Source organism: Engystomops pustulosus, chromosome 5 (genome assembly GCF_040894005.1).
Source record: "Engystomops pustulosus chromosome 5, aEngPut4.maternal, whole genome shotgun sequence".
NCBI classification, from domain to species: Eukaryota; Metazoa; Chordata; class Amphibia; order Anura; family Leptodactylidae; genus Engystomops; species Engystomops pustulosus.
Window position 1 is genome coordinate 74,848,863 of NC_092415.1, and position 25,096 is coordinate 74,873,958.

Below are 25,096 nucleotides of genomic sequence, written 5' to 3' on the forward strand. Positions count from 1 at the left end.
CTATACTCACAGGCTACAGGGGGCGTGGCCACCAGCAAGCACATGAAGCAGCCATTACACCATTATACAGGCTGTCAGTCAAGCACTGGGGTGTATGGCTGTGCCTCCCACTCATGAATAAGCTGGACAGCTTGAGTATGCTAATGTCTCATTGGACATTTCACAGGTCATTTGCATACAGCTTTAGGACCTCATTGCTTAAGTTTACAGGCATGTAGAGGGACAATGAAGGCATAGAGGCAATGAAGGCAAATATCAATGAACTCCCAGACAATAATGTAAATAAATTGTGAAATATGGATACTAGTCCAGGACCAAAACCATGCGACCAATATCGATCAATATAGAATAACCAGTGGGAGGAATAATGCGGTCCTAGACCTGAGGCCAAAGGCACTTCCAAAGATATGGTAGACCATGAAACTTTCATTGTTCAATAGTACTCAAAGGGCCCATTCTGGAAACATGCTACATGTATACACACAGTTGTCAAGTAAATTAGTGAAATGCCCAAGATATCTAGAAAAAATGGGTAGGCTTCCTATTATTCTGTACTTTATTCGGTACGCTTTGGCAGAAATGTTTATGAAATTTTAGATAATTTTTTCATACTTTACAAATGCAGGTACTTCTTTCTACTACTTATAAAATAGTCTCAAATATAAGTGCCCATCACAAGCCAGCTATGTGCTTTTAATTCCCTGGAAAATTAATATCCCCTTATATGTTGCAGCTTTTAGAGACTGTCACTTCTGTGTAGTTTGAAAAAGAGTGCTCCTTCTGTCAAGCTTTTCTACACCCGCAGATTTCGTTGCAGAGTACATTGTGACCCTACTAACGCCCCCAGACCAGTATGTGTTTATGTCAGAGGTGTGGCTTAATGGGCAGGTGGACAGTCTGACTTACAGCACCATACACTTCACCGGTACTGAAAGCTTTCAGATGATCACATGTTTTAGTCCCTTTGTGGGTCTAAAAATTATGTTAATAAAAAAATTAAATGAAAAAAATACTGTCTATACAGTGTGTGGGAGATTTGTCCCAGTAAACACTGAGGTAGCGGAGATTTGTGATGCAGTTAAAGACCGTGACACCAAAGTTCAGTCCAAAACAGGTCTCGCCTGCGTTTATTCCAGCAGCAGGTATTAAAACATAAACAAAATCCTACCCATCTGGGTGCTCCCTAAACAAAGAGTTCACCTATCTCACCACTAAAACATCCAGTCATTTGCAAGGGTATTGCTGTACCAAGCATGGAAGTCAGGGCTGTAGTGCACTCTATCAGCTTCCTTTCACTCTCTGCCACTCTGTTCCCTTGCGCAGCAGCTTTAACCCCTTTAAGGATCTCCTTTTTTGTTTTTTCATTTTTATTTTTCATTCCCCACAATTAAAAATCTATAACTTGATTTCTGCAGCTTGATTTCTGCATAACAAATTATACTTTATAATGATGGTATTTATTCTTCCATGCCATGTACTGGGAATTGGTGAAAACACGCATTTGCTGCATTTTCTTGTGGGCTTGGAATTTACGGATTTCACTGTGCGCCATAAATGATATGTCTACTTTATTCTTTGGGTTGGTGCGATCACGTGGATACCGAATTTGTATAGGTTTTATAATGTTTTCATACATTTACAAAAATTAAAAACTCATGTAGAATTTTTTATTTGGACATCTTCTGGCGCTCATAACTTTTTTATACTTTGGTGTACAGAACTGTGGGTGGTATCTTTTTTTGCAACTTTTGATGAAGTTTTCAATTCTTACATTTTTAGGACTATACTGCCTTTTGATCACTTTTTATAGATTTTTAAAAAATGTTTTTCAAAATGGCAAAAAAAAAGTGCCATTTTCGACTTTAGTTTTAGTTTTTTTTTAATAAATTTTATTAAAAACTTTTTTTAATTTTTACTTTTACTATTTTTCAGGCTCCCTGGGGTACTTTAACCCTAGGTTGTCTGATTGATCCTACCGTACACTGCTATACTACAGTTTATGTGGATTTTCCTCCTCATTCATTACTATGTGCAAATCACACATTGTAATCAATGGATTGAAACAAGACAACCTCGGGTCTTCGGAAGACCTGAGGCTGTTATGGCAACGGATCGCTGCTCCCCGATGACGTCACGGGGAACGACGATCTCCAACAAGATGGTGGCACCCAGACAATGTGCGGGATAACACCGCGTGTTGCAGCAAAGACTTACCGGTTATGGGGTGGGCTCTGCCTGTGAGCCCTCTCCATGCACCCACAGCCGACCTGTGACGTGCTATTACTTCACGGGTCGTGAAAGGGTTAAGCAGCCTGATTAGGCTGCAATATAACCTGTGTCCAAAGTGCTGGACGACCCAAAACCTGTCCTAGCCTAACAGAGAGATGGAATGGACCACCCCACTACTAGCCTGCGAATCTGGGAAACATATCGCCCAACCACAGATAAACCCTTCAGTGTCTAACAAGTGCTAATATGTAGAATGTGTTGGGTCACACTTATTTCCTTGGAATGCAAGTATATACAAAAACTAACATGTCATGTATGTCAAGTAGGTTCTCTTTAAATGGCAATTATTGTACTTATTTTGTCCATGTATCAAAAGAATAGGTTATTAGTGACTTTTGCTGTTAACCAACTCAGAAATAAATCTTATATCTGGTAGATGTTCTGTCATGTACAGAGGGTGCATACAGGGGTGTACCAAGCCTGTCTGCTGCCTGAGGCGAGCCACAGAGACGCCCCCCCCCCCATATACGTATTATATCAGGTAGTGTCAGGACCAAATCCATCATATTGGTTTGGTGTGAAAATAAAGCACAGAAAAATGCATATAATGTGCCGCCATGTAGTATAAAATGCATACAGCATACCCCCATATAGTATAAAATGCATACAGCGTACCACTATGTAGTATAAAATGCATACAGCATACCCCCGTGTAGTATAAAATGCATACAGCGTACCACCATGTGGTATAAAATGCATACAGCGTACAACCATGTGGTATAAAATGCATACAGAATGCCGCCATGTAGTATAAAATGCATACAGAATATCGCTATGTAGTATAAAATGCATACAGAGTGCCGCCATGTAGTATAAAATGCATACAGCTTATCGCCATGTAGTATAAAATACATACAGAATTTATATATATGTATACACATATAAACACCTACATATACATATCACATACATATACACCCACATATGCACATCACATACATATACACATACAGATACATATACACATTACATATACACATACATATACTCCTTACATAAATATACACATACAGATACACTGGAGAGGGGAGCTACGGAGCAGAGGGGGGGGGGGCGGAGCGTAACGGGACAGAGCAGAGCGGACAGGGAGAGAGGGAGCAAAGCAGTGCGGAGCGGACCAGGACAGAGCGGAGCGAAATGGGAGGGAGCAGAGTGGAGCAGACTGGGAGGGAGCAGAGCAATGCGGACTGGGACAGAGCAGAGCGGAGCAGACAGGTGCTCAGGGGGATGTGGCGGCCGGTGTGTAAAAGGATGTGCCGGCTGGCGGGAAAGAGAATTTCCCAGCCGGCATGCATGGGGTGTCAGCCATGTTGGCAGCAGGCCGGCCGACGGGCGCACGGTAGCACGAGGTTCCGGCGTCAGCATAGGTGGACTGGCGGGAGGCAGCATGGACGGGCGGGCGCAAAATGCCGCCCCCTCGTCCAGCAGGTGGCGCGCCGCCTGAGGCGAGATTCTCAACTCGCCTCATGGCAGGTGCGCCCCTGGGTGCATATCAATCTTAATGCAGCAGCCAGGCTTGTCTTTCGGACTAAATGCTACATGGAACCTTCCTCTAACGTCTACCAGACTTCTCCCGAGCTGCAGCAATTCTCTGAAATGCCCTACCCTAAACTGTCAGACTTATACCATATCTTTTTAAGCAAGTTTATGACATTAAGTAACTAAATGAAACTTTAGCTCCCATTTTACTAACCCTTCTATGTCCTCACTTCTATCGTTCCATATGACTGTGCTATGTAATGTTTCTTTTTATTTGTATATGTCCCCCAGTATTTTTAAAACAATACAAAACATAATTTGGCTATATTAATAAAAAATTATTATTATTTATTATTATTGGAAATCTACCATTTTTAAATGTACAAATATACACTAAACATGCGTACCCGCCAGCATCTTCAACGTAAACCCGACAGGTATCTTTGTTAATCTTGACATGGCGAGTACCTACAAAAAAAGACTCTTCACGTGAGCTGGTTAGCCTGGGGAGCTCTGTGTATGTCACACCGGGGCTCCAGGCCAATAATCATGCACACCTCCTACGCGATACACACCTCCTTTTCTCTGGTGGAGCCTGGTGATGTCACATAAGAGGCGTGCATAATTATTAACCTGGAATGCCTGTGATGTACACAGAGGGCCCCAAGCTAATTACCATATTTTCAAAGCTTTTTTTTTTTTTTTTTTTTGCAGGTACTCTCCATGTCAAGATTAACAAAGATACCTGCAGGGTTTTCTGTACTTGTGTTAAATTGTAATTTTTTTATCGGTCAATTTCCTTCAACATTATCAGTGTGAGCTTATAAAAATTGGATTAATGCTCCGAATTGGAACAACAATATATCCTGCACCGAAAAGAAATATCATAGTTGCATAAAATTTTAGAAAAGAAGGATAAATCTGCTCTGAACCTCTAGTTAGATCACCCCTATAAATATATAAGATCACCACATTTACAAAGTAAATTTATTTAAACTTTATATTGTCAGAAAGTTTCCTGTAATATATTTTTTTTCCTTTCTAGGTTCATGCTTTATTCGAACTGACCAGCTAGATGGTGAAACGGACTGGAAGTTGAAAGTAGCTGTAAGCTGTACCCAGAGACTGCCAGCGTTAGGCGTAAGTGATAATCGACATCCGCCTTTCTGTAGTGATGTCAAATACTGTTTTAGAGCATTCTCTTCACTTAACACTTTGATAGACTACTGCTTCTTTGTTTGCCCTATTCTTGTATTGGTGATATCATACCCAGCTGATTAGTTGTATTAATAATGCAATTTGGTTATCTCTTCATGCATACACTTGCTATTACACTACTCACAAAGGATTAGGGATATTTGGTTTGGGGTGAAGTTTATGGAAAGCTCAAAAAAGTTCCCTCTGCAGTGATATTATGGAAGTAGGAAATTACCGTATGTAGAAGTAAGCAACTGTGATTTTCTCATCTCATTGAAATAAAAGCCAGCAACAATTCGATATACCCTGAATTATGACGTGTCATGCTGTTCACTACTGAACTAAAGTGAAGTATAGCATCCCATGCTTCTTGAAGAATGGCCATTTTGTGATAGTCTCTCTGTATCTCTGTTGCAACTTTGTGATGACACTGTATGCAAGTCCCCTTTGTACTAACCATTCCCATATCTTTGGTTGAAGGGGAGTGCGGGTGTCTTTGGCACACCACTTCAACCCTTTGGTTATGTTTCTTATTAGTGACCTATCCATCTTGAAGAATTTAGCACAAGAAGGCCCACTTGGAGCTGATGTAGCTTTCAGTTATAGTTTATGCCACTATTTACCGCAAAATAATACATATGTCAGACCTTTGGAGCACACGCCTTTACCAAGACGACATAGCAGCCAAAATTTGCAACTTACATCATACATTTTATGAAACTGTGACTTGAGACTGTCACATGACCTGATGATGTCACAAAAAGTCCTGGATTGTTACAGTAGCTGTGGCGAGAGTAGGGAGAGAGAAATGCAGTGGCTCTGTTTTCTCAAAGATTGAGTGATGTGTATTGTCAGCGCTTCACCTGATCTCCAGGACGGAGGCACTTTTGAGCAAGACTTTTTTTTTTTCTCTTATAACCTGAAATATGTAATATTTTCCCCAAGGTGTGTATAGCGTTTTGTAGAGTTATTGGTAATTTCTCACACTTTCATCATGTTTTAAGCTAAATTACCAGCATCCTCAGGTAGTGTTTCTAGCATTCCCTCTTTTATGTTAAAACTTGTCCATTTACATGTACTAAATAGTTTCCAAATTCATAAGCAAATGTGCTGAGAAGTGTCACTTTTTGTCTGGGATAAGTCACACTGAGGCTGGAGGGGAACTGTCACTTCAGATGCTTCTATCCTAAGCTCTATAGTACCTAGAACGAGGCTTTCGGTATCATATTAAATCACATTGTGGCTACCTGAGGGGGCTGGTAGTTTAGCAGGGTAAAAGCATATGGCAGTGCATCCTTTAATGTAGCATAGGCTAAGAATATGGATGTCCTGTCTCATTTTGTAAAATAGTGAAGAGTCCTCCTAATGCTTTGATGCTTTTATTTACATATTTTCCTTGGTGTTACCTCCAAGATCCTTGCTATTAGTGAAATGTGATCCATTGGGAAGGTGGAAGTGCTACACTGTTAAAAAACTGTAGGGAGTCTCCTTGACCTAACTCCTGCTCATTCAAGGAATTGCTGTTTCTTAATGCAGTAAATTATGTTATTTTTAAAAGCCACTAAAGCTGCTATTTTGCTGAAATTCTTAAGTACAAAGGTGTTTCCCTTATTCATGGCACCTGCTGTGAAAATGGCAAAGATTACTTGTTATTTCCATAAGCCCTCAAACACTGGTATCTGATGTTCTGTATTCATTAGTCCTACTTTCCCCTCATCATCTATGTATCATAGATACAATTGCATAGCAGCGCTGTATATAATATATTTATAGAGTTTCTCTTGTACACTAAATGAAGTCCTGGTTTAAAACGTTGACTTAGTCTTTCCGTGCTCAGCAAGAGACCTTAGTGTTCATAATTCTTGAATGCCACCTGCTGGTCTTAGCTTACCATAACCATCTAGAACTGAATGTTTTCTTCTCCAAATTTCCAGTAACTGTCATAAAAAAGGAGACAAATATAATACTTATAAATGCTTGGAGAAAAAGTAGATTTAGGAAATATAAAAAAAAATATTACAAAACGATAATGGTGTAAATGAGAACAGCTGATACAGTAATACAAAAAAAATAAGAATAATAAAAAAGGAAAATAGAGATTTCTTATCCTTAGGGCTTTGTAGGAAAATGATTATCAATTATCTATGTTCAGTATTAGTGGCGGTCTGTGACTGCTTGTACATACTGTAATTGTCAATCATTCTGATTCCAGTGTGTACCTAATCTAATGGATTGTCATGAAGCATCATCTGCACAGCTCTGTAACTTTATCCTCAGTGACACCCGGAATAAATAAACCTGCTTCTGAGCTTTTCGTAAAGAACAGATGACACCAACAAAGATGATCAGTGCAGATTTTGTTGTCTTCCCGAGCCACTTAGAATGATCAGACAATTAAATTTTCAACACATCCTTTAATAATAGCTGTCTTGCAATACCTGTAACCTGCAGGTTAGGTTTCCTGTGGTTTCATACTCATAAGTGGCGCAGTATTTTTTTTCTGTCAGCCTTCATGTCGTGAAGCATTCATTTCCATCTTATGTGATCAAGTAAATTTATTAGCAGCAGTGAGGTCAGTGTAATTTTCAATAAATGGTGAGTCGCTGATTTATATCAAAAGATCCATACAGCAGTAAACAATACCATTTACATTTAATTAGTTTTATTGAACCACAGGCCATTTTATCTGTAATGAACCACATGTTATGATTAAGGATGTATTTTAATGATCTTTAAGTTGGGTGAACAAATGTTGCCCTTGACCTAATGGAGGAGGTTTCCCTGTCTTATTGATAACCTCCCAGTCATTTCTGTATTATTATACTGACGGCTAAAGAAAAACATCCCCATTATCATGTCGTCTCCTAGTCATTTTCTGACTAATGTAGATGAATGAAATTTATCTCCCCGAGAACAGTTTTACATATGTCATTCTGAAAGTCTCTGTAGCTAGGAGGGCTCTATGTAGACTACTCTCTTCATTGCAAGTACTGTTCAAGAATCTGGATATTAATTTCTATTCTACAATTTTTGAAAATGTATAATTATTAAAGTTTAGTATGTCTTGTTTCTTATTTTTCTTTATAGATCCATCATATAGCAATTTATTTGCAAATTATTTAATTCAAATAGATTGTTGATGTTTTTGAGCAGCACAAAATAAAGGAAATAAATTGTAATCCTATTCATAGGATTTTAAATTTTGAAACAGGATTTTGGTAGCATTAGTTAAATTATATCAGGGTTGTGGGGTCAGAGTCGATGACAGTTTTGGTAGCGTTAAAAAAAACCTACCACTGCTCACATGATGAAATCATGCGAGCAGACCACACGGTAGGCTACTTAATGCTGATGCCGGCACATAGTTTTGTTAGGCTCGGCAAACTTTACTTTAGCTAAAAAAACAATAATACTGGAGACATCTAGAGCAGACAACTGCTAATACTGGAGGCCCCTAGAGTAAACAAATACTGGAGACATCTAGAGCAGACAACTGCTAATACTGGAGACCCCTAGAGTAGACAAATACTGGAGACATCTAGAGCAGGCCGAAAAAATTAATAAATCGTTTCCTTTCCTGGATCCTCTTCTCCTCCCTGTACCACACTGCAGCTTTTTCTCTCCTGCATGTGCCGTTCTGCTCCAGGATCAGGACCCAGAGCAGAACTGTGCCAGGAGAACAAGGAACCCGGTCATTATACAGTACAGTTCTACTCTGTGAGCTTGATAGGCTGCTTGTGGCCCGTCAACCACAGGTTTTGCACCCCTGTTCCAGGTTTGTGCTGCATTTTATATGCATGCTATGTAGTGCAGCTCCTCCACTACAGATCAGAGGAAAAAGTACTGAAAAGACATGCTCACTCTCATGTTACAACTGCTTGAGTGATCGGGAAACAGGGCTTTGGAGTCAATTTGGAAAATCAAAGAAGTCAGAATTGAAGTTGGAAGTTTTGCATCCCTAATTTATGTTATTGTCATGTTGTAGATATGTTCAAAGGGACCAATGTATTAACACTGGTGTGACATGCCAGAATTACGAAGAGGTTCAGGCCTCTGGCACAGAACCCATGTGCAGAAACTGACATCTACAGTGGGTCTGACCTGGTTTCTGCTATATATTTTGTTCTCTTTCCTGGCCAATCTTGTTCCCACACACCATGTCCACTTATTTTTTAAAAGATTGGCAAGCTGGATGCAAGGAATTTTCACTTGGCACAAATTGCGTGATATATAGGTTATATTTGAAGGATGAGAAGAGGCACTCACCAAAGATGTGTCCAGGTTTTAATTGTTTTACTGAGGCATTATTACCGGACGCCGACCTTCGGCTAGGTATCGGGCAGTTTTGCACTACAAAGTGCTTTCTCAAATTTCCCAACGTCTGTCAGTAGGGTAGAGTGAGAATACTATACATTAGACCAGTGGTGGCAAACTTATGACACAGGTGCCAGAGGTGGCACTCAGAGCCCTTTCTGTGGGCACCCAGGTCCTTAGCATAGAGTTCATTAGACAGGACCCATGGCCTCCTCCTGCAATGCCACACAGGGCATTGTGCACTCAGTACATCCTTGGCTGCCTGGGACTGCAGAAGAAGTAAGAAGATGTGGACAGAGCTGAATTATAATTTGAGCTCCCTGGAGGTAAACTACAATAATAATCTGAATTTATCCTCTTTCTACTGTATTGATGTCCTCGGGACGCCAATGAGATTAAAAGCTTTGACAAAGCCATAAGCAATAAGCTATTGCTTAAATTGCCATGTTGGCACTTTGAAATAAATAAGTGGGTTTTTGTTCTAGTTTGGCACTTGCTCTACAAAAGGTTTGCCACCACTGCGTTAGGCTGTTTTGCAGTTGCCCATGTGTATAGCTTCCTTTGACCACTGTCCAGATTTATGTTTGATACTCTGCTAGTCTTTATTGTTCTACTACGCAAGTTTTAAAACCCTACTAACCATATTAAAGTCAGTAGGGAATTCAATCTTTTTGGGGTCAGCAAATTCCTTAAAAGCTGTTGTAGGTCAAATGGCAAACAATAAAGTTTTACAATATATTTAAATATCCCTTTAATATTTTTTTTTAATTTTTTTCTCTGCATATTTTTCAATAGCCTTAGGGATAATCTTTGTATTCAAGTGTAAAAATTACAATTTATTTTATGTCAGATAGTTGATTGTTACATCCTGCTCTTAAAAGGGTTTACATTAAAAGGACACTTTGCAATTACATTTTCTTTTTGTTAAAATAGTCTACATACCTAAAGATGCTCACACTACTGATCGATCAATAGACCTGACAGCTTTGGAAAAGATAAAATTGTTCCCAGTCAATTTGACTAAATCAGAAAGTAATTTGCTGACAGAAACCTACCTGTAATGTTGTACCTTTCTTCATGCTCTATTCAGTATGTCTGCAAACTTTACAGGTCAATCGTATAAGCATTTCTGCAGTTTAAGCAAGGAAAATGTCACAGGGAACAAGCAGAATAGTATATATTAACAGTATATGGTGTACAAGCGAGAGAAAAGGAAAAAACTAATTTGGCCACCAATCTGGCAATACATCTGGATAAGACAGCTGAACCCAAACAGGAACGGCAGGCCCGCTCATCTCTTATCATAATAATATAAAAAAAAAACAGCTGCTCATTAGAAGGTCTTCTTAGGGAAATACCTCAGATGGACTTCAACACACAATAGATTCTGTTTTATTGTTTTAATAAATAATAAAAATGGAAAAGCCATGTGTTTAAATTGAGTACACCCCATGAACCTAAAGCTTGTAGAAACATCAATAAGTTCATGTAATCGTTTACTGAATAAATTAGTCTGACCAAAATGCCTTCTTAACCCCTTTTCATGACTGCCCATCGTAAATATAGGTCGGCAGTTGTGAAGGCGATCATGAACGGAGACCTCTCCATACACAGCGGGTGTCTTCTGTATTACGCAGCTGACACCTTCCGGAAACTGCCGCAGTTAACCTCTTAGGTGCCGTTGTCGATCTTAATGCGGCCCCTAGCAGGCATACTGCAGGGCGCCGTCATCTTTAAATGGCAATTGGTGTCCCCCACCTATTTAAAGGTTCCCACAACTGTCAATAGGATTTCTATATTATAGTCTGTCTGTATATTACCAATACAGTTGTATAGCAGTATATTGAATAAGTTATCAGAACCCCCAGGGGACAAGTACCCTAAGGGGGCACGGAAAAATAAGAAAAAAAAAATTTCAAATCACACCCGCATTTCCCTAGATCACATATGAAAATAAGCATATTAGGTTTTACATCAAATCCCAAAATGTCTTATCTATTAAAATAGTAAAATAATTAATCCCGGTGATCAACCCCGTAACAGAAAATAGTGCCTAAATATCTGAATCGCCATTTTTTTGCCACTTTGGCTCCAATAATAATTTGGATAAAAAGTGATTGAAAGGCCTCACAGTTTTCAAAATGGTAACAATAAAAACATCATCCCATCCTGCAAACAATGACACCTTACACAGCTCGCATCAGGTGTTACCCCGTCTGGTAATGCAGCAATTTACCTCTAGTGGAGCATGCACTGGTTTCTGGTTGCTCTTATGTGTGGTGCTCTGCTTGTCTCCTACAGGGCGCCTCTTTTCCAGCGCATCCTGTGTGCCTTCGTGGATGGCCATGGTCTTTACGCAACTTCAGGAAGAGCCCGGAAGTGAAGTATGCTGTCGGTGTCCCTCTTGAGTGGGAGGCAAGAGATTCAAAAGGAAAGCCTGTCACAGCTGGCTGGTGTGTTTAAATCCACCAACAGCTATACCACTGTCTGCGACAAGCCTTTATTACTTGCTAGTTGCTTACTTCTACAATCTTTGGCCATGAACCCACTGCACAGGACACCATTACGGTGAGATGGTCAGAGGCCTATTGTTTTCTCCCTCTACCTCGATTCAAGATTACAGGTCTGTCGAACAGTCCGGCTCAGCAGGCCATGGAAAGGTAAGTATGAGTCCAATAGAAAAGGAAGTCCTATTGGAGGTATCACTACAGGAGAGGGGACAGGGGTTTTACTCAACCCTGCTCCATGTAAAGAAACGGGAGGGATCTCTCAGAACAACAATAAAAATAAAACCTCTAAACAGGTATCTAGTTGTAGAAAATATAAAACATAAAAATGGAGACAATAAAGTTGATGATAAATCTAGTATACCAAAGATGGCATCTTTATACCTGTCAGATGCCTATTAGCCTGTTCCTTTTCATGGACAGTCCTAGAAGTATACTTCAGGGTGACATTTAGACATTTGAACTTCAAAGCCCTTCCCTTTGGGGTAACAGTTGCACCCAGAGTGTTCACCAAGCTGGTGACAGAGATGCCATCATATATAAGCAAAGAGATAGGGACTTTTATATCATACCTGATTCCAAAGCATCGGTAGAAGAACAGCTGTGCAGAGTTCAAAAGATTTTAAGTCCGCTATGATGCCTAATAAATAAAGGTGATTTCTCTCTTGTTGTCTGTGAGGGATATCATTAAAGCTGTTTTTAGGAACTCTGCTATACTCAAGCTTTCAGAGATCATTCCTACCAGAAGGCAAGATAAACTAGATAAGAGAAGCTGTCCAGAATTTGCAGACCAGAAAAAACTTTTTACAGCATCCATCCTGGCAGTCCAATAGGTGCAGTTGCATTCCATGGTACGGAGAAGAGTCTAGAAAAAAGGATTTGGCAAATGGTAGTAAATTCAGACGATGGTTGGTAGAAAAAAATTCTTTCTCCAGTCTTCCCTGTAGACTAGAGAGACCGGCTGCTCCGGTCATCTCAGGGAGCGACGAGGGGTACACTGTGGGGGTCTCATCACTGTGGATAGCCCCTAACATGTTTTGTGGGAAAACCCCTTTAAGACAGAAGATTGTTCCTTACTGTGGAATGATGGACTTTAAAGGCAGTCTGCAGCCTTTAAACTTGCCCACAAGTAAAAACAATATTTTGAAGGGTTTATATGTTTTTTCAGATATTTGTCTCCTATTTCCTACTGATCTGTCATTTTAGAGAAAATGAAATTTTTATCTTTATGCATATTTTTGTCTCTGGGGACCAAATTTTGGGCCATACATACTTCTTTTTAAACTTTCTTTCTGGATAGTCAAGCATTGTGCATCTGGGATATGTACCTTAATGCTGTGCTGCATAAAAAAGAAGAATCAACAGCCTTGGCTTTTCCATTGGTGCACTGAAAAGTGAATTTTTCTATATTGTGTGTATAGTGTTCTACACACATTTAACACTGTCCCTCATAGACACCTTGTTGGCAAATTAAAGTGGTTTGGTACAATCTGTGTTTTGATTAAAAGTTAGCTAAAAAGGTTGTTTCCAAATAGTTCAGGTAAATTATTCATTCTCAGAGCGGTGCAACAGAAATTTAGGTGCTGGGTTCCTTTATTATTTGACTTCTTAAAAGAAATCTACCACTGGGAGCTACTATGCCTGCAAGGGCGGTGCCATCGTGTTCACAGGTGTCGTAGACATTCAGTGTGCGGCACTGCATAGGCTTTTTGTGGCCTTACTCCATCCATCAGCAACATCAGCAAATAATTATCAAATAAAGTATTAAAACACATAGGTTGATCTTTTGAAAATGGTAAAAGGTGATTAGGAATGACAGCACCGTGGTTCAGTGGTTAGCACTACAGCTTTACAGCACTGGGTTCCTGGGTTCAAGTCCAAACCGGGTTAACATCTTCAAAGAGTTTGTGCAGAGAAGCTATTACATTTATTACATGTTCCCTGCTCTTCTATGTGATGGAAGCTGGCTACGGTTCTTTATTGAACAATTAGCAGGCAACGGGCCCAAACAGTTAACAGACGATCTGGTACTGGAGTGGTCATGGAGAGTGGTCCTCAGTAATAGTGCACCAGCCTGGTAGAAGATGCAGGCTGGGATAATTGAGATGGAGCTGTGTCCAAACTGTGGAAACTGCAGCTCTGAATTTGAGTCTCCTGACTGTGGTCCTGGGATTAGGTTAAGTGTCAGTACTGAAGGTGTACTGAACACTGTCTCTCTGTTCACTCTGTCTCTGTAGACAGACCATGCGGTCTAGAGCATGTGCCGGCTGGGAGAAGGAGCATGAGGTCCTAGAGCAGTGGTGGCGAACCTATGGCACGCGTGCCAGACAGGGCACGCAGAGCCCTCTCTGCTGGCACGCATGCCATCATCCTCCACCGTGTGCAGAGGCCCACAGGTCCACAGTTTAAAAGAACAGCATCTGCACCTTGCGCTCAGATACAGAGCAGGCAGGTCACACTGCACGGGTAGATGCAGTTCTTCTAAACTGAGGACCTGTGGGCCCCTCAGATGCAGCCCTCAGCCGGGTGCAGGATGTCTGTGCTCCTGTCAGAGGAGCGCTGATCTATAAGAAGATCCCAGTGCAGCGCTGGGAGCAGGAAGCAGCATGGAGAGCTTGTACCTCCCCCTCCTACTAGGAGACCTGAAGTGGAGCCGGGACAGAGAGAGGGGGGGAGGGGGAGGCTGTGACCCGGAACATCCAGAGGCTGCTGTGTGCCTTCCTCATAGAGAACTGTAAGTTGTACAGTGTCTACAATGTATTTATACAGTCCACATACATATATACCTGTGCTATGCATATATGTGTGTGTATATGTGACATTTACACACATATGCATAACACAGATATATAATATGTCTTTGTTATGCACTTGTGTGTGTTTATGTCTGTGTTATCTGTATATAAGTATATGTGTGTGTCTGTATCTGTGCTATGTATATTTGTGTGTATATGTGTATATATATGTCTGTGTATGCATACTGTATATATGTGTGTACTGTATATGTCTGTGTTATGCATATTGTATATATGTGTGCACTGTATATGTCTGTGTTATGCATATTGTATATATGTGTGCACTGTATATGTCTGTGTTATGCATTCTGTATATATGTGTGTACTGTATGTCTGTGTTATGCATATTGTATATATGTGTGCACTGTATATGTCTGTGTTGTGCATACTGTATATATGTGTGTACTGTATGTCTGTGTTATGCATACTGTATATATGTGTGTACTGTATGTCTGTGTTATGCATATTGTATATATGTCTGCACTGTATATGTCTGTGTTATGCATACTGTATATATGTCTGCACTGTATATGTCTGTGTTATGCATACTGTATATATGTGTGTACTGTATATGTCTGTGTTATGCATATTGTATATATGTATACTGTATATGTGTGCACTGTATATGTCTGTGTTATGCATACTGTATATATGTGTGCACTGTATATGTCTGTGTTATGCATATTGTATATATGTATACTGTATATGTGTGCACTGTATATGTCTGTGTTATGCATACTGTATATATGTGTGCACTGTATATGTCTGTGTTATGCATACTAATAGTGGTGGTAAACATGTGGCAGTATTATTTGGCCCTTACGTAGGTTATATTGCTCTAAATTACCATGTTGGCACTTTGTGGTAGATAAGTGGGTTTTGGCTTGCAGTTTGGGCACTCGATCGCTAAAAGGTTCGCCATCACTGTCCTAGAGCCTTGCTGGAAAGCGGCCTGTGCTCCCACTGCGCAGGGGTTTTATCCTCCTGGTCAGGTGGTAGCACCCCTACCATCACACTCCAGTTTACAATCCAGCCAGCTCATAGGTCAATAACTTACACCCATTTAGGATCTACAGCTGCTATTACATAATGACCAGGCTCCAGAACCTTCATAGAGGGTTCGCGGCTCCCCCTAACAGCTCCTGACCAGTGGAGGGTGTCTTCGCAATTACCAGCCTGCCTAAGTATTGGTAGGGGTGTTGCACATTAGTATCCGCCCACTTTACCTCTGGTGAGAAACATTTTTGTCAACACTTTCAGAACAGAAAATGCCATAACTTTGGAACGAAAATGGCGAGCAGCATAAAGTAGGTATCGTTCTGTTTGTTTTCAAAGGGGTAATCACATATAATAATTTGGTAAAATCATTTTAACTTTACAGTTACACTTTAAGAGATCATTAGATGAACAAGAGCAAACCACCATCAAAGGTAAAATTCCCCCACATTTGCTACCTCGCTCAAAAAACTTTCCATCTTTTTCTAATTATCCCAATATTGATTTATTTGTCAAATTGGTCACACAGGAACTCAGACGCCTACCTAGAAGTGGCAATAACAACAACTGTACAGCAGTTCAAAGAAAAGCCATCTGCGAACTAAGTAAGTTAAACAATGTGGTTATTAAACCATCTGATAAAGGTGGGAACGTTGTGATTTGGCCAGTTCAAGATTACGAGAAAGAGGCATTTAGACAATTGAGGGATACTACGTGTTACCAACGACTCACATTTAATCCCCTAACTAAATTCAAAGATGAGTTGATTGAAGTTCTCCAAGTGGCAGTAGATAATAATGTTATTCTGGGGAAGGATATTGATACCCTTGTGCCAAAATTTCCTAAGGTATCCTCTTTTTATCTACTTCCCAAGGTTCACAAGCGACTGAACAATCCACCTGGACGTCCGATTGTGTCAGGAACGGGTAGCCTCTGTGAACCGATATGTAAGTTAGTTGACCACTACTTACGCCCACTTGTTGAGACTCTGCCTTCGTACCTCAAAGATACTAATGACGTTTTGATGAAATTTCAAGATCTACACTTGGATCCAGATATGTTAATCGTGACATGTGACGTTGAGTCACTTTATACGTCAATACGCCATGTTGATGGCATATCAGCCACGAAATTCTTCCTGGAGACGTCCAATATTGATCGCAATTTTGCTACCCTACTATTACATCTTTTGGAGTTTGCATTGGTACATAATTTCTTCCTGTTCAAAGATCTCCTCTACCTGCAGCTCCAGGGGACAGCTATGGGGGCGGCATGTGCCCCCTCATATGCTAATCTTTTCCTGGGGCTGTGGGAGAGGGAGATCTTTGTTACCAATCCTTCCAAACATGTGGACAAAGTATGTTTATATGCACGCTACATAGACGATATTCTCATGATCTGGCGGAGGGAATTGGGGGAACTTCACGAGTTCATTCAAACCCTCAATCAAAATGATAAGAACATCAAATTGACATACAAGGCTGGAAGACATAGAATGGAATTTCTAGATATTCTTTTTGATGTGGATGATATGGGCAACATTTCCTCTACCGTCTACAGGAAAGAAACGTCTAGCAATACTCTACTCCATGCAAATTCCTCTCATCCTCAAAAGCTGATCGATAGTATACCGATTGGACAATTTCTCCGTATTCGTAGACTGTGTTCGAACGATGCTGAATTTGAGATCCAGTCTGAGGATCTCCGGCAAAGATTTCAAGAACGGGGCTACTCTGATCAAGCCATCCACAATGGATACAAAGTAGCGAAACGATCCAGACGCAGAGACCTACTTGGACCAAAAACCAAAAACAAAGAGATGGATAACCAGGTGAGATTTATCACTACCTATAATTCTCAATGGTCTAATGTCAGGGCCATTCTGTCTAAATATTGGCAGATTTTGCGTATGGACCACACTCTCAGCCAGTATACACAGAGGAATCCTTCTATTACATACCGTCGATCTAAGAATCTGAGAGATCATTTGGTCCGGAGTGCATACAAAGGCCAGACTCCCCATCTATTTGGATCACGAGGTCCAAAATGGGGCTGCCGACCATGTGGTAATTGTGTTGCCTGTGTGAATGTTGAAACTGCCACATCCTTTTCCAATTCCAACAGGCAACGCAACTATGAGATTACGCACACCATCTCATGTACCACCTTTGGTGTTATCTACTCGGCTATGTGTCCCTGTGGGCTCATCTATATCGGTCTCACCACTAGAGAACTACGCCGCAGAGTCCGTGAACACGTCTTAGGCATTAGAGCCGCAAAGGAAGAAAGTGATCCAACAAAATTGAAAACTATTCCGCGACATTTTAAAGAACATCACGACTGTAACGAAGCCCTATTGAAGGTAAGGGGAATAGATAGGGTGCTCACCGATGCTAGGGGGGGCAATTGGAGAAGGATATTGCCACAAAGAGAATCCAAATGGATTTTCCTTTTGGATACGGTAACTCCACACGGTCTCAATGAGAACCTCAGTTACGCGCCCTTCTTGTGATTCTTCCCCACATAGCTCTCTTACCGCTTGGGGTCTTGACTTTTTAATTGTTTTTATGCTTACCATTCCTCTCTATGTGCTTTTTGTTGTTCTTGTCCTTTGGTTCTTAATATAGTTTTATTTTAATTTCGCACTCACAATTATTTTGTACTTGATGTTGTCTGTCATGTTGTTTCTTTTCTTTTTTCACAGGAGTCATCGGATCCTATCGTCCTTATTCTGTGCCACTGACCTAAGCCAACTCATTTGCCCATCCCTCCATTATATCACTATGTGTACTTTCACGAGTGTTCACTTTTGCACTGGGTTGCACTTTTTGCACTTTATTCACGTTATTTTTTGATAATATGTTATATCAAATGCAACAACTGTTGCTTTTATCTCCTCATTATAGTGTCACGTTATTATCATATTTATGCCTGGACCCACATTCGCTAGCGTCCATGCTCTTACTATGCACTTTTTAGCATTGCAAAAAAATTTTTTCATAAAACAGTATTTTTATATATATATTCCTCTTACAAAAAACATTTCTTTCACGTGTATTTTTATTTTATTCATTGACTTGTGGGTTTATGTGCAATATGCATTTAGGTATCCCTTCTATACTTACCAGTGTGTTCCTGTGCCTTGGCGCGTGCGCAGTGTTAACACTGTCGCTGCGAGCTCTGCGCATGCGCAGTATTCATCTCGGCCGATACCGCCGCCACGTGATTTGCGGCGGTTCCCGCGATGACACACTGCTCTCGCGCATGCGCACTTCGCCGCCGGACCGCTGCTAGCGGTTTATAGAGGTGGCACTACATTGGCTGCTATGATAAGGTAAACCAGGTGGTAATTATTTAACTATTCCTTATTGGTCCGCTGCTCCTTATATTCTTGACACCCTCAAACAATCAGCACTCCCCTTGAGAAAGCCTAAGCGGCGAAACACGTGTCGGGGTTAGTGGCGTGTGTCCCTCTGTGGTATGGTATTAGTACAACCTGTTTACATATGTCACATTTGTTTATGTTCATTTGATTTCTCATGCCTTGTTTGTGCCCATAATGTATTGAATTTGGTTTGTATAACCTACCTGTATGCCTTGTTTGGCTATCCATTTCACATAGTCACTTTTTTATCATTGTTTTAAATTTCGATCCACTCATTATTGACATTCTATGTATTTGAAATACTTTTTGTACATTTTTGTTACCAATAAAATATAAATTTAATATATGAACTTAAAGATTGTTACTGTCTTGATCAATTTTTTGGTGTGTTATGTATGTTGCCAGTGGTGGCCGGCCCCCATTACTGGCTTCTGCTCCTTTTTTGTGTATACTTTAAGAGATCAGTTAGATTTGGGGAATCTACCATCAGGATCTACTAAGTAAATGTATTACTGTAGGTAGATTACTTTTTTTTTTTAACTTAAATTGGTTAAAAAAAACAGGGATTAGGCATTTGGATGTTCTTTTCCATTACATTGTTCACCTTATGGGATAATAATTTTTATATTTTGGTTGATTTCGAAACATGAACTGGCATTTGGCAATTTCTGCACATGCGCTTTAGAGTTACATTGCACAGCCAGCTCCCATGGCCTCTCTGTCTTATTTGCATATTTTTAAAACCTTTGTGAAAACGGGCACAAAAATCTACAACAAGAACAGGTCTTGACCGAGGGAGCACACACCAACATGTAACAGGTTTTTGCTCCCTGCCTTGAGAGATGTTTAAAGGCTTGTTTTTTTGTCTAAAAATTAGTTTTTCCGATTGGTACCATTTATACTATTGAGATTTTGTTTAATTTTGTTTGATAATCTGAACTTTTAGGCTTTTTATTGTTTTCAGGACCGCAAGGGTCCGTGAAAGATGAGGGGTCTTATTACTCATAATCGACCACACATTGTATGGTGACTTTCCCTGGTATTTCACTCAAATGCAAACATGGCATGTAACCAATAAATAACAATTTGTATCAGCACAGAACGGTTCTTCATATTTGCTGCACAGCTGTGTATCTGATGGAGGGTGCTTGATGTCATGGTTAATGGTTGTATACTATGATCCTGGTGTCTTGTATACGCCCATATTAAGGGTATACCCTGAGTATTCTTTTAAAAGATGCCTGTGCATTTTACTTGGACAAGTTGTGATATGATCGTATACAACTGTATAAGACAACTTCAAACATTTCCCTTATTTTTCAGCAGAAATGTCACCAGTTAGACTGAACAAATTTCCCTTTTCCCCTCTTAACTTGCAATAAAACAGCTTGTTAGTGTGTTAAGTTGGTATTTAATATTTGTATGAGCAGTTTAGCCTAATAAAGGAGGGCTATAGCCTGGACAACTGTTTTTATTGAATGTGTGTGGTATTGGATTCCAAGAGACTCTTATTTTTCTGTTCACAATAAAGCACATAATAGGCAGGATTATCTAAATTGTAGGTGATAACAGATGGGAAAGAGGTGAATGATGAAGATATAGGACACCCACATGTGTATTAGTTTCATATGAATTATTTCTCGTGGTCTTGATGAAAACCAAATCGGAAGGACAAGAATGTGATGAATGGTCAGCGTGTGAAAGATTACAACAAATGGCAAACAGTTTAAGATGTGAGCTGATAGCGAAACGGGCCTCTGCTGCCCCATAGCCATGCAAGGAGAGCATCATTTATAATTTACCACTATGTAGGTTTGTTATCTATGTAGTTGTTGCTGTTAATTAACCAGATTGGAATGCAATACAAGAGAGAGTGGAGAACACCTAGATAGGACATTTTATTAGGAAAATCATACAGCTGAACATATTCTGTTAAGAAATCTTTCCAACAGGTACCCTTCTAGTCTCCTCAAGGAGATAAATTGCTCTTTCAATTACCATCTGCAGTAGTGACCGACTTCAGCCAGTGCTCAACTGTGTGTGATGATTGGATCAAGAAGTAGGGGCCAGCAGAGATCTGGAAAGTGTCAGGAGTAGCAGAATTAGCTCTGGGGGGTGTTTCTAGAGCCCATCAGTGATGTTTTTTTACTCGTTGTTACAATAAGAAGAACAGGTCTCATTGTCAACTTTTTAACCATTTACCAGCAGGTATAACTGGTGTGAAGGGTGCAATTCTGCAGACAGGCCTTCTTTAAATCAGCCTGAGGAATGGGTTTTCTCACTATTAAACTTCATTATCTATTATATATTATGTGATATTTGTGAGACCACATATCATAATAAACCGACTACAAGGAGTTGGAAAGAAGATAAACATCACTAAGGAAGTTCCTTCTTCTTTCCTAATGAACCACTGGTAATAATACAATCAATAATGCTCATGATACCTCAGTGCAGAGATATCCCTTTCTCAAGGATTCAGATTTTATTTTTTCGCAGATATATGTCTCACAGGCACCATTGTTTCTAATTTTTTCAATATTGTTCTGGTCTTCCACTGCTCCTCCCTGTTGTCACACTAAAGGGGTTTTCCACTAGTTCCCTGTGTGCACCTGAAACTGGGTGGAAGTGTTGGCAGTCATGTGTCTGCTTATGGTCACAGTGTTCATAGACGGGGAGAATGGTCAGATGGTCACATAATTTCTGCATGTCACTGCTCTTTGTCCTTTGTGTCCACTGAACTACCACTTTTCTCCAAACTAAAGTACCCATTTTTTCATCAACCCATTCCTGCTTGCCAAAGGAATAATTAACCCAGATGAAATGTGAAAAAGGTGGTGAACAGGAACCCCAATTCTAACGATTGTTAACATTTCAGAATGAAAACATTTACTATATTAAAAGTAGATATAAACTATTTCACAAATCCCTGGCAATGTTTTGTAAAATCGTAAAGGCAGCAGGTATTACCTAGTCTACAAGTGTAGAATAGGATCAAGTGAAAAACCACCAACAGACTCTGTTGACCAAAGTTTTGATCATGATCTGTTTCTTTCATTACTTTGTGCTTTGTCGACAATGTAAACCTAGGGTACTGATCAAAACACAGAAAACCAGATCACACTTTTAGAATGATCAAACTTCATTTTAAGTTAATATTTATTTATTTGTGGAATTGTGAACTAGTAAAAATCTATATTTAATTGAGACATTTTTCTTTTCTGTAACTTGCAGTGAAATGCCTATTACTGTGATTTTGTAAGCCTTCCCTTAGGGATAAATGTGTTGTGAAGGATCAGATATAAAAGTTATCCATAACATGTTGTTTGGTAATACGCGTGCTCTATCTCTGTCATTATGTGTTGGGAAAAAAAATTCCAAGATTTAGTTTCATGAACAAAGAAGGAAAATCAATGGTATCATATTTAGAAATGAACAAGCTGTTTGCAGTCAGGCCTTCTATGACATACTCCTATTTATTGATAAAGCTGCATTGTTTATTAATTGCAGCTACTCTCTATTGCAGGATCTCTTTTCAATCAATGCTTATGTTTATGCTCAGAAGCCACAACTGGATATTCACAGTTTTGAAGGTAACTTTACACGGGTAAGTAAACGCTTTCTCTAATTTTTCATATCCACATAATATGCCCATGAGACAATATTGCATTGACAGCTTGGCAGGGGAGGTGGGGTGCGGGCCTCGTAGTACAATGTGCACTGCACCTGCAGCACCTCAGACAAATATTAGTACTGTACGGGATACTATAAGCTGCACTATTGTTAGCAATCTCTGCTGTTATGTCTGGAGTTTAACTCTCACTACGGCTGATTATTGTAATATTTAATGTATTGAAGAGAACAGACGTAAGCATTGATTTTTTTGACTTGATTGTAAATATAAGAGATTACAATGTTAATACCATTGCACAGACTGACATTAATATACGTCTATATCTCATCAAGGGTAAAATGAGAGGGCTCATATGCTGGCATGAGTTGTGGGCACTGATTGGCTGCTATAATACCTGGTAGCCTTTCTGAAGCTCCTAAGTCTGTTGTTGGGTACAATCGAAAACTGTTGTAGGCTGTATATTCCCAATATTGCATTAGCAATGGTATATTATATGAGCGATCCAGACTCCCTTGAATGCAAATATAAATAAAATCATACACATGCTTGGTAATTCTGCAACCAAAAAATGTCTCATATATCAAAATATAACAGTCATTTATGGTGAATGCCGTAGGATATGGAGAATGATGTAACGGTGGAAAGGGTTGGGAAGTAAGATGGAATCTAAAGGCTGCCTTGAAGGCATGTGGAGACTTTTAGCCATGGATGCTCCACTATGGTATTCTTGGAAATATACAAATAACTTTTCCGGGATAGGATAAGGAAGACAGTTAGCTACCTCTTTAGCTACCTTGCGAGGCAGCCCCCTTAACATCAAGCATGACTTTCATAAAGCCTTATGACATGATGCGGGATGAAAGTGGTTATCGGACACTTATAAAATACACATATGTGGCGAGGAGGGGGGGCTGCCTACAAAAAATAAAAACGCCCACGGACACCATTTCCAGCGCTGTATCAGGTGTTGAGAAACAAGGACCTACTTTATAGGTCTCGGACAACCCCTTTAAAGCCAAACCACTATATGTGTTCCATATGCATCAGACTCCCAACTGTAGACAGTGCTGTTGGTATGGTTGCATCTCTTCAGTACAGTTTAGGGAGCTGGTTTAGCTGAGTAAGACACTTTTTACTAAGGTCAGGAAGTGAAGAGTTCTCCTACTAAGGCCACCTTGTAGGTGGGAAAACCTCCAAATGTTCAAATCACCACCCATAAAAATTGCCTTTTAGCCATTCATAAAACTTTGGAAAAAAAAGTGACCAAAAGGTTATCCAATTCTCTAATCTGTGCCCCGCAAAATAATGTGAAGATTTTAGATTTTGTTGTCCGAAGACATAATTCCGTCTGGGACATACAGTAAACATATACATTTAATTAATCCCTTTGGGACCCATCTCCAATCTGCAGTAAGTGTAGAGGTGACTCCACCTGCCCGTCTTACTCTATTCATTTCTACAAGAATCTCTCTGATAATGAAACAGGGAGCCTTGTTAATTTTTGTAAATCTCATAGATGTAAATGTAGAAACATATGCATGTGTACCTGCCCCATTATTGTGCTGCAGCACACTTTACTGTGTGCATAGCTGACAATTTGCAATGATTGTGTACTACGCAGGTAGTGAGGGTTTGCTATGATAATTTATTAGTGGAACATGACATCTTAGCTAGTGCTTTGCAATGACTGCACAAATTGCACATAAGGAGAGTTTCACAAAGGCTGCTGTAGGGTTCACTTGATTCTAGGAAGCCATCTGTCACTGAAGTTCATTTAAATTTGGACAAGCTTTTTTGGCTTGTAACATACTGAGGGAAATTTCTTAGTGCTTGCTTTTAATGAAATCCTTGATCATGAAGTACTTTGATAACCCACCTCCCCCCCCCCCACATGTGGCAACCAGTGTTGGTTGAAAGGTTTTCATAGCTGGTAGATATGGTCCTCAGCCAGGTTATCCATACCTATAAACCATAACAGGCCATATGGATACAAGTTTATTCATGAGATGATCCCTATAAGACTATATATACCTTGTATATGTCCCTGTTCCTCCAGCTCATAAAGAAAGCCATATGATGGTGTGAAAGGAATCTTTATTAAATGGATGCAAACTGACTGCACTAAGAAATGAAATTACTAAAATTGCCAGTCCAAACAATATCATATTTTGGTGCATACATATGCATATCATATCAACATGCTGTTTCCTTCTATATATAAACAAGAGACAGTGGTACAAAGCAGTCTCTTTCTACACATTTAGACCAATTGTATTAAACGCTTCAATGAATTTGGCAATTTTTCTTTTAGCCAAACTTGAAGGAGTTAAAGCCTCATGGTTCCATTTTAAAGATGAACTCAGAAAATTAACTGATCTCTGGTCAAATGGGATTTGACACTAGTAAAATGGTATCATATATTGATGTTTGAACAATCCACTTATCTCTGAAAGATAATCTCAGAATTTGCTAAAAGAGCACTCTTTCCTCTTCCTCATGT

The 25,096-nt window shown here is 39.8% G+C and overlaps 1 protein-coding gene across 4 annotated transcripts in view; it reads left to right on the forward strand.

Annotated features, from left to right (window-relative positions):
• The window catches only part of ATP9B (ATPase phospholipid transporting 9B (putative)), a 214,788-nt gene that overhangs the window by 65,081 nt on the left and 124,611 nt on the right, over window positions 1-25,096 (forward strand). For 3 of the 4 annotated variants that reach the window (XM_072152377.1, XM_072152375.1, XM_072152376.1), the window contains exons 8-9: window positions 4,814-4,908; window positions 22,489-22,569. In XM_072152377.1, the coding sequence (XP_072008478.1) occupies window positions 4,814-4,908; window positions 22,489-22,569 (176 nt within the window). Of the gene's footprint in view, window positions 1-4,813; window positions 4,909-15,742; window positions 16,012-16,106; window positions 16,183-16,451; window positions 16,525-17,137; window positions 17,409-17,701; window positions 17,940-22,488; window positions 22,570-25,096 lie in introns of those variants that run through there. The other variant, XM_072152378.1, reaches the window with a different exon arrangement.